At 45.6% G+C, this 8,775-nt stretch overlaps 2 protein-coding genes across 3 annotated transcripts; one reads left to right on the top strand and one right to left on the bottom strand.

Annotated features, from left to right (window-relative positions):
- The first annotated feature begins 777 nt into the window (after nt 1-777).
- On the top strand, nt 778-3,751 carry LOC120703645 (arogenate dehydrogenase 2, chloroplastic-like). 2 transcript variants are annotated; one of them, XM_039987792.1, is made up of 6 exons: nt 778-1,492; nt 2,470-2,637; nt 2,794-2,876; nt 2,988-3,057; nt 3,139-3,213; nt 3,362-3,751. In XM_039987792.1, exons 1-6 carry the CDS (start codon nt 872-874, stop codon nt 3,620-3,622), a joined length of 1,278 nt encoding a protein of 425 aa, XP_039843726.1. In that variant the 5' UTR covers nt 778-871; the 3' UTR covers nt 3,623-3,751. The 2 variants fall into 2 exon arrangements, with proteins under 2 accessions (XP_039843726.1, XP_039843727.1); XM_039987793.1 differs by lacking the exon at nt 2,470-2,637 and having other exon boundaries at nt 803-1,492.
- Nucleotides 3,752-5,042: 1,291 nt separating this feature from the next.
- On the bottom strand, nt 5,043-6,105 carry LOC120703646 (heavy metal-associated isoprenylated plant protein 29-like). Its single transcript, XM_039987794.1, has 3 exons — nt 5,948-6,105; nt 5,742-5,817; nt 5,043-5,647 (listed from the first exon to the last, which is right to left on the bottom strand). Exons 1-3 carry the CDS (start codon nt 5,951-5,953, stop codon nt 5,193-5,195), a joined length of 537 nt encoding a protein of 178 aa, XP_039843728.1. The 5' UTR covers nt 5,954-6,105; the 3' UTR covers nt 5,043-5,192.
- Between the last annotated feature and the right edge of the window lie 2,670 nt (nt 6,106-8,775).

The raw sequence follows: 8,775 nt of genomic DNA on the forward strand, positions 1-8,775 counted from the left end.
GGTTTTCGCCATTAAACTCCGAAAGTAGAAATCTAACTATCAAAATCATTCATATTTTACCAAACTATTAAAATCATTCATATTTGATCATTTAGCTGTTTCAAAGGGTGGTTTCACTTACATGGATAGCTATTTAGTTGTTTTGAAGGGTGATTTTGCTCGTTTGGATGACGTGAAAGCGAGGGTCACATATCAGCTCCTTTTTCTGTTCTATCTAGATGCACAATTTTAGCTGCATAATAAAATTATACATCTAGAAAAATTAAAATGATTAATAATTTAGTACACGGATTAATTTTTTTTGATAAGACAGGGAGTACTAGTTTGAGATCATGATGAATATGATGCGGCTAGCTACGTCTCCATGGCTGATTTGGTGTGTAGAGTACTGGGATAGTATTTTTTTACACAAACGGTCGGTATATAATGGCATAAGAATACATCGGGCTCCGTGTCCATTCGGCGGGAGCGTTCACGTAGCTTGCATCTCGGCCGTGCTCGAAACATGAGCAAACATAGGGCGCACGTGTGCAAAGCTTTGGCTAATTGGCTGCTTGGGCACGAACTCTCTGATTAGCATTGCGGAACCTTCATTTACTAATCCATCGCTTTCGTTTTTCTAAGAAAACCTGCGAAATTCGTATTTCAAAAAAGAAAAAAAACCTGCTAAGTGGCACGACAACAACGGAGGTGAGTGGACCCCACACCCTGTCACCAACTGCACCCACGAACCCGTCGATATCATCGAAGCGCACACGCGCACGCAGAGATCGGCGGTGGTGCTGCCACGTTACGTCACGCGGCGCTACCAAGTACCAACCAAACCAACCACACGCTCGCTCGCACCGGGCCGACCGGTCGCCGACGGCCGATGGCCTCCTCCCTCCGCCATTTCGCCGGCCCCGCCTGCATCCCCGCCCCCGCCCCCGCCTCCGCCGGGGCCGGGGCGTCCGGCGCCACCTGCTTGCTGCGCCGCTACACCCCCGACTTCTGCGCCTTCGCGGCGCTCCGCCCGATCAGGCCCGCCGCCGCCTTCTCCGCCGCGAATCCACTCGCCTCTCCGGCCGAGCACGAGCAGCGCCAGCAGCAGCAGCAGGCCGTCCCGTGCCACGACGGCGACCCACCGGCCCCGTCGCCGTCGCCATCGCCGCCGCCGCCGCCGCCGTCCCCGGCCCCGGCGCCGCTGCGGGTGGGGATCGTCGGGTTCGGCAACTTCGGGCAGTTCATCGCGGGGGGCATCCAGCGGCAGGGCCACGCCGTGCTGGCGGCCTCCAGATCCGACTACTCCGACTACTGCGCCGGCCGCGGGATCCCCTTCTTCACGAGCGTCGACGCGCTCTGCGAGGAGCAGCCGGACGTGCTGCTCATCTGCAGCTCCATCCTGTCCACGGAGGCCGTCGTCCGCGCCATCCCATTCCACAAGCTCCGCCCCGACACCATCGTCGCTGACGTGCTCTCCGTCAAGCAGTTCCCTCGCAACCTCCTCCTCGAGGTATAATAATGATCAACGGTTGCCGAGCTGGATTAATTAAGCGCTCAGCATTAGTAGTTACACAAACAATGCACTAATTACACACACAATTAGACTTTCCAAATTTCAATACCTGCACAAACAATGCACTAATTACACTTTCCAAATTTCACCCCCTACCCAACTAATGCGCAGCTATGTTACACGGATACTAGTACGGGTATCGGATACGATACGTATCGGATACGCGGATACACACTTTCTCAAAAAACACTGATACGGGGATACAGCTAGGATAATTAATAATTATATATAAATATCACATAGATATTCAGCAAGTGAAATTTTACTCTTGAGTAACTTCCCCTATACTCAGATGTGCAATACTTACATGTATATATAACATTATCTCTATAACTAGCATTCTCTAAAAGCACAATTAATTCCACAAGGGGTTCTTCAGTTGCTGCTCATCTAGTTCTACAGTTCTATTGCAGCAAGTTCATCATTTTGTATCATCTCTTACTATCAAAACAACATTTGGGTGGGCTGATTACTGCTTTGGGTTGTATCCCATCTGACCCAAAAGTATCGGATACGTGTATCCAAGCAAATACGTATCCGTTTTTTCAGGATACAGCTAGAAACGTATCCGAGGCGTATCCGGGGCGTATCCGTATCCGATACGTATCGGATACGGATACGCCACCTCCTAGGAGTATCCGCGTAACAGAGATGCGCAGTACTCAGATCGAAATCAAACTGTTGTGAGCTGGCTGAGGTAGGTTGCGAGCCTTAAGTGGCGGAGAACACTATAGCTGAGAAATTGTACTATCTTACGAATGGATCCCTCTTTAGTGACTACGACGTTGGCTTGATCTTTCAAAAAGAGACTACTATGTTGGTGTGATGTTGGAACTTCCAGTATGATGATGACTGGTCCACCGCCGTCGGTTGAGGATTACTACTGTTTTGGTGACATAATGCCAATTTGTCAGATTCTTCCACTGGGGTTTGGGATTGTCTGCACGCACCCGATGTTCGGGCCAGAGAGCGGTAAAAATGGCTGGGGTAAGCTCCCATTCGTCTACGACAAGGTTAGGGTGACAGAAGATGGGGATCAAGCAGTCAAATGCGAACAATTCTTGAGCATATTTGAGCATGAGGTGATTCTATGGGTCCATTAGCGCCTTCTCTCTTTGCTAATGGCAATGTTTTTGGTCATTAGTAGTAATGGCAACATTTTTGGTAATTAGTTGAAATTGATTAGCCACTAAACATGTGAAGTTTTTGTTTCCTTTGCTTCTAAATAATGGCTATAGGGATGTAGGATGGTGGAGATGTCATGCGCGGAGCATGATCGCTATGCCGCAGGAAGTCAATTTATCACACACACAATTGGGAGGTTGGCGTGACATTACACATCTAAAATAATTATTGTACAATTATTTCTACGAATTTATCACGCACATAATGTTGTGCTAAATTACTAATTGACTAATATTTTTTGATACAGGGTTTTGTCACAACTGAACCTAAAGACAACTCCAATTAACACAAAGGGTTACGAGAGCTTGTTGCAACTTGTAAGTAGTGAATGTCATGCTTGTCTCCATTCTTAATTGCTGAGAGCTTATTTGTGACGTTGTCATGTATAAACCTTGCAGACTCATAACACTGTAAGTGATAGTTTTGATCTATACTATGGGCTTTTTATGTACAATATCAATGCCACGGAGCAGGCAAGTATACTCTCCCGTCTCCATATGATGCATCATTATTATCCTTACCATTGTAGAACATGCGCATAACATGTGCATGACATTTGCTAATAGTTTGTGTGTCCAAATACTCAAACATTATGATAAATATTTATAATTATTCATACAGCTTGATAATTTGGAGCGGGCATTTGAGAGTGTGAGACAGATGTTGTATGGTCGGCTCCATGATTTACTACGAAAGCAAATCGTGGAGAGAGTCCCCGTGACAACGATCTCTTCAGAAAAATTGGAAAATAGCAGGTCAAATTCTTTCGCAACATCTCCCTTATCGCCTATAATAACAGAAGAGAATAAACATGTATCTTCAATTACTTCTGTAGCATCTCCTACTAATATTTTACAACCTACCACTTCCAGTACAGGGTAATGGTAAATTAGTATATCTAGCTATTGTTGTTTTGTTGTACATTTATATTTTGTTGTGGAAGATACACGTGTGAAATTGTATAGTTGTTAGTATTGACGGGTGGAGTAAAATCATTGCTTTGCTTATTTAGTTGTTCGTGAATCCTGATCTTCCGCATCCCTTTTAGGTTAAATATAATTAAATAGAGAGAATTACATATGTTCATCTTAAAGACCAAAATATATCTTGTTATACAAAAAATAGTAAAATATTATTTTCGCTTTTAATAATCAGATGTCTACTCTAATTTTATAAAATGGAATCTTGATATCGTGATTGTCATGTCCACTTTATAGGGTTGAGTATGATGTGTATATTATTAAATCATGTTTTTAAAAGTTGTCTTTATGTTATTGTGCCATAACAATAATAAATATTTTTGAATCTTAACATGCCAAAATGACATTCATATTTGTGGTGGCGTGTGCACCATGATCGATCATCATGTTATCACACCCTTCTTGCAAAGGCCATTTGCTTTAGCCAAAACATGATGATGAGGGTGTTTGGGAAAGGAAGAGAGGAGCATGACGAACATGATGATGAGGGTGTTTGGGAAAGGAAGAGAGGAGGTAGTGCGACCAAGTTGTGGGGGTGGGGATGGCAAGAAGAGTGGGAATGGTGATATGATAATCTGATTTATAGTACCTTGCCCTATATCTTATACCCCCTTCAATCAATTGTTCTATTTTTCTTACAAGTGTTAGAACCAACAATAAAATCTAGATACAAGATTATAATAGATAATATCATACTAGATTCTCCAATGGTATAGTATAACATGTTCTTCCACATGTACTAGGGATGTTATACCCCCTTGCGTATTTGAAAAATGTGTTATAATATGTTTACTAAGTAGCTAGTGGCTTTTTAATTTCTTACTATTCATTCGTCCACCTACCCCGTAGGACAGATTGTTATTTGTTGATTTGGGGGCCTTTATAGCCATCTGAGTTAGGAACGTTGGGTGTGCCTTATTTATTTATTTTGAGGGGAGATGTGCCTTATATGTGTTATTACGGGTTCACAAAAAAAAATATAACGAGGGTATAGATTGTGGGAGAACATATCCGATGTAAACCAACCCCTTTGTGCAAACACATCTTAGTTTGCACTTGATATGTTCTCTAGATTGTGTGTCAAACAAATCCAAAAGAAAATCAGTCTGTCCAAATCCAACGAATAGGTTACAGGCCTGCTATTGGGCTGTAACCCAAACCAGGCACAGAGAAACTAACCAGCCCAACCCAAGTATAATAACGACAAGAGAAAGTAGAGCTGGTGAGGGTCTGATCTGAGACATTGAACCCACTGAGCTGCACTTGCAGGGAACAAGTTAAACACGCCGCATGAAGCTTCCCCAAAAATAGATGATGCCGCATGACCTCTGAAAATTTTACGTTACTATACATTTCTTTCCAGACAAATTTACAGTACTGCAAAGACTCTGTGGTGAACATACAAAAGCACACACCCACACACAGCACTACAGCAGAGGCCGGCGATCAATCAGATTCAGGCACCCCAGCGATCACATGATCGAGCAAGCGCTCGGGTTCTCGTCGCTGAAGTAGTTCCTCACGGCGGCCGGCACGACGTCCGGCTGCTCATGGTAGTTCCCGTAGAGCTCGGAGTCGTAGTAGCCGTGCACGTGGTAGTTGTACGAGCTGGCCTTGGCCTGGGGGTACTGCGCCACCGCCGGCTTCCTGCCGGCGGCCACCGCCGAGAACGAGAAGCCGCCGCGCGGGACGCTGCTGTAGTAGTGGTGGTGGTGCGCCTGCGCCTGCGCCTGCGCGGGCAGCTTGGCGTGGTGCTCCGGCGGTGGCTGCGCGTAGGCGTGGTGGTACGCCGGGTTGTTGTAGGCGGACGGCCACAGCACGGCGAGCCTGCCCGTGCGCCGCGCCGCCCGGAGCACCTTCTTCTGGCTCACCGACCCCATCACCGTCACCTTGCCGTGCATCCTGTCTATGCTCACGCTGTGCACTCCTGATCGATCGAGGAAAACATACAAGAGGCTATGAGGAATTGTAGTAATCGTCGATCCGTGGACGGATTTGGTTGCAAAATTTGGTGGTATTACCTTCAAGCCTTTCGAGGGCCCTCCTGACCTTGCCCTCGCAGCCGTCGCAGTCGATGTTCACATGCATCTCCACGATCTGCAAGTTTCAGAAGCATATCATGATGAGGAGCTTCTCAAGAAGTTTTGCATCAAACAAATCTGCAACAAATTAAGTGGGAAGGGAGCCAGGGATAGAGCAAGAGACAGCAGCTCACAACCAAACTTACCGTCATCCCGGCTGCTCTTTGGATAGAAGATAGATGCAAATCGAAGAGAGCGAGTTTTATATTAACAACTGCGTTCTTGCCGATGGAAAAGTTGATTCACTTTGGGGGGGAGTTTGCTAGGACAGTGCACTGGTGTATATATGCACAAGCGAGTCACTACTGGGGATCAATGCAGTAGTAGGAGAGAAGCCAATAGAGGAAGAAACCGTGTCAAGTCACTGATGAAGTCAAGTCAAGATGATTAGTGATGATGTGTGCGTTGATGACGTGCGCATAAACAATAGTAATGCTTGGATATTGCCGGCTAATATCCGCGTTGCTGTACCCCGCCGAGCCCGAAAAAGCGACGGCGCAACGAATGGTCGATCTACATGCATTGGCGTGGCCTCAGTTGCCATGACATCGCCCTCCTGGCCGTGTGCTCATCCTTGTATGACGTGGAAGTTGCGTGTCATTACTGGCCTGCTTCGGTCATGAACAACGACCAGTTGAAGTAAAACTATAAAACTAAGTTGAATCAACGCAGCAGGGGATAGTGTTGTTTAAGATAGATAACTCTGCAAATTGAGCAAGTAGGCAACAAACAGAAATATCAGGTCGCTAGCTGTTACTGCGAAATAGCAGCAGGCTTCTTTTATTTTCTATTTCAAGAATATATATAAAAAAAGGAGTCAGCAAACTAGACCTATTACTGTTGTTGTGGAACACACCTACAAAGAAAATGATATTGTTGAATGTTAGTTGATAGACAGCCTATATTTTGTGCCCTTCATATATATATGTTTATGGTTTATTTGTTTTTTATTATGGTTTAAAGTTGATTCAGATCATTTTTTCCTTCTGTATATTTTCATGTAAGATGATCCTACCGACACTTTTAGGAGCCATCTAGGCGGAAATGGAGAGAAAATTTAAGGGGGGCCATATTCAAAATGACTATTTTAGTCCTCAAACTTCTCCATCGTGCTTATAATTTAATCAATCGTCCTTGGGATGCCATGTTAGCACGCCTTGTTACATATAGTCAGTTATGGTTCATAAAAAAATTAATATCTACATAAATTTGATCATTATAAAATTTCATCTTGATGAAGCTAAAATAATTTTTTTGCTTTAAAATAATGTAGAATTTTTAAGGAAGGTTGTTGACCGAATATATTTATTACACACGTACTAAAGTTCCTTTTGTGAAAAAAAATTCATGTAGACACAAGTTAAAGTTTTGCCGTGTTATCTTCAAGTACATGTAAACCAATATATATTGTTGGTAAAAAATAGGAACAGTTGGATGCTAAAAAGCCAAGACACGTAGAACGAAGGACTAAATTGAGCTGCATGAAAAAGGTTAAGGACTGAAACGGTCATTTTAAAAGGGAAAGAAGTCTGTATTACCCCCCTCAACTTGACAAGGAGTCCGGAAAACCCCCCTGAACTACAAAACTGGTCATCCTACACCGCGAACTCTTGAAACCGTTTGATTTACCCCTAGACGAAAACCATCTTGGTTTTCACCACACAAGAGCGGTTTTTTTTCTCTCCCTTCAACTTTCATAACAAGAAAAAAATGGAGTAACCCAGTTGTAGTCCTTCCTATTTCCTTTTCATAAACATATACTACTGCGTGACATATCTGGTACACAAGAATTTGATGGCTCGTCCTCCTCCTCCACCAGGGCGGGGGCTCGGCGACGCCGTCAGCCTGCCCGTCGACACCTCCTCCCGGGCGTTCAGGCGATCATTCTCGAAACCTCGCTTCCCGTTCGATCGGATCGACAAGAATTTCGTCCAACCCAAAGCGGCTCCCATTAGTTTCCATTGGGATTCGGCGATTCCATCGCTATGGGTAGCGAATTGCGCGAATGCGCCGCACCAGGATGTCGTGTCGCCAATGGCGCCGACTGCGTGGGGTCCTGTTGTTCCACTGACGGTGGATCCCTACCGCGCTGACTTTGGGCGAATCCCACCAACTCTGCCGAAGATGCACTCACCCCCTGCGTGTAAGCTTACCAATGGAATCCTCGGCATCCATTCGGTGGAGGCAACATGTGTAGGCGATCCGGGGGGGGGGGAGGGGGGAGTGGGCAGGTGGAAGAAACTGGAGGTGACGAGACCCAGGTCAAAGGCAACAAGGTGAAGGGGGAGGAGGCCCCATCTACATACGAAAACCTAGGGTTTTCGCCGACGGGGAATCCCAGAACCAATCCCATGAATCAATCTCTCTAGAGATGCATTGATCGATATCCGAATTCCACCCACAAAACCTATGCACAAGTGGTGAAGGAGACCCCCCAAGCTGATGAGGACATCGCCATGCTGGACACGACCATGCCATGGTCTTCTCCAACTTACAAGTCGTCACCAACTTGGTCATCGCGTTCGTCTCGGATTCAGCCGGCACCCCTGCACAGTTTCGGCGATATCTCCCTGATACGTCATCCAAATGAGGTGACCTTGGATGCGTTGGAAAGCTGACGACGAGAAACTTCGTTTGGTTCTAGTCCTAGCTCCAGAACATTTGTGGATCATTCTGTGTGACCATGGAAAGGTGCTGCGTCACCTATTTTGGCCTTTTCATGCTTTGTATCATGTCGGACCTTAAGCCCATGTTGTGGGCGCCCCCTGGTCGCCCGCAACCCTAGGACGCCCCTGGTTCTCCCATAAACTTAGTAGCCGCCGCCGTTTAGACTTGAGTTTTGTTTAGTCTTGTGTTTTCCTTCGAGGAACAGACATTGCATCATTATATCTGTGGCGATAAGTCCTTATACATTGATCCAGGGCCCCCGTTCTTGATCTCCTCCACTGTATCGATTAGTCCTTTGGAATCAAGT

The sequence above is a fragment of the Panicum virgatum genome, chromosome 4K, assembly GCF_016808335.1.
Source record: "Panicum virgatum strain AP13 chromosome 4K, P.virgatum_v5, whole genome shotgun sequence".
NCBI classification, from domain to species: domain Eukaryota; kingdom Viridiplantae; phylum Streptophyta; class Magnoliopsida; order Poales; family Poaceae; genus Panicum; species Panicum virgatum.

What these genes read in the sequence shown, in the direction of transcription:
- LOC120703645 (XM_039987792.1), top strand. Translation starts at nt 872, where the DNA reads ATGGCCTCCTCCCTCCGCCATTTCGCCGGCCCCGCCTGCATCCCCGCC. An exon ending in TGAGCATATTTGAGCATGAG is followed by an intron (nt 2,638 to 2,793) that starts GTGATTCTATGG and finishes TAATGGCTATAG; the next exon opens with GGATGTAGGATGGTGGAGAT. An exon ending in ATCACACACACAATTGGGAG is followed by an intron (nt 2,877 to 2,987) that starts GTTGGCGTGACA and finishes TTTTTGATACAG; the next exon opens with GGTTTTGTCACAACTGAACC.
- LOC120703646 (XM_039987794.1), bottom strand. An exon ending in GGCCCTCGAAAGGCTTGAAG is followed by an intron (nt 5,648 to 5,741) that starts GTAATACCACCA and finishes TCGATCGATCAG; the next exon opens with GAGTGCACAGCGTGAGCATA.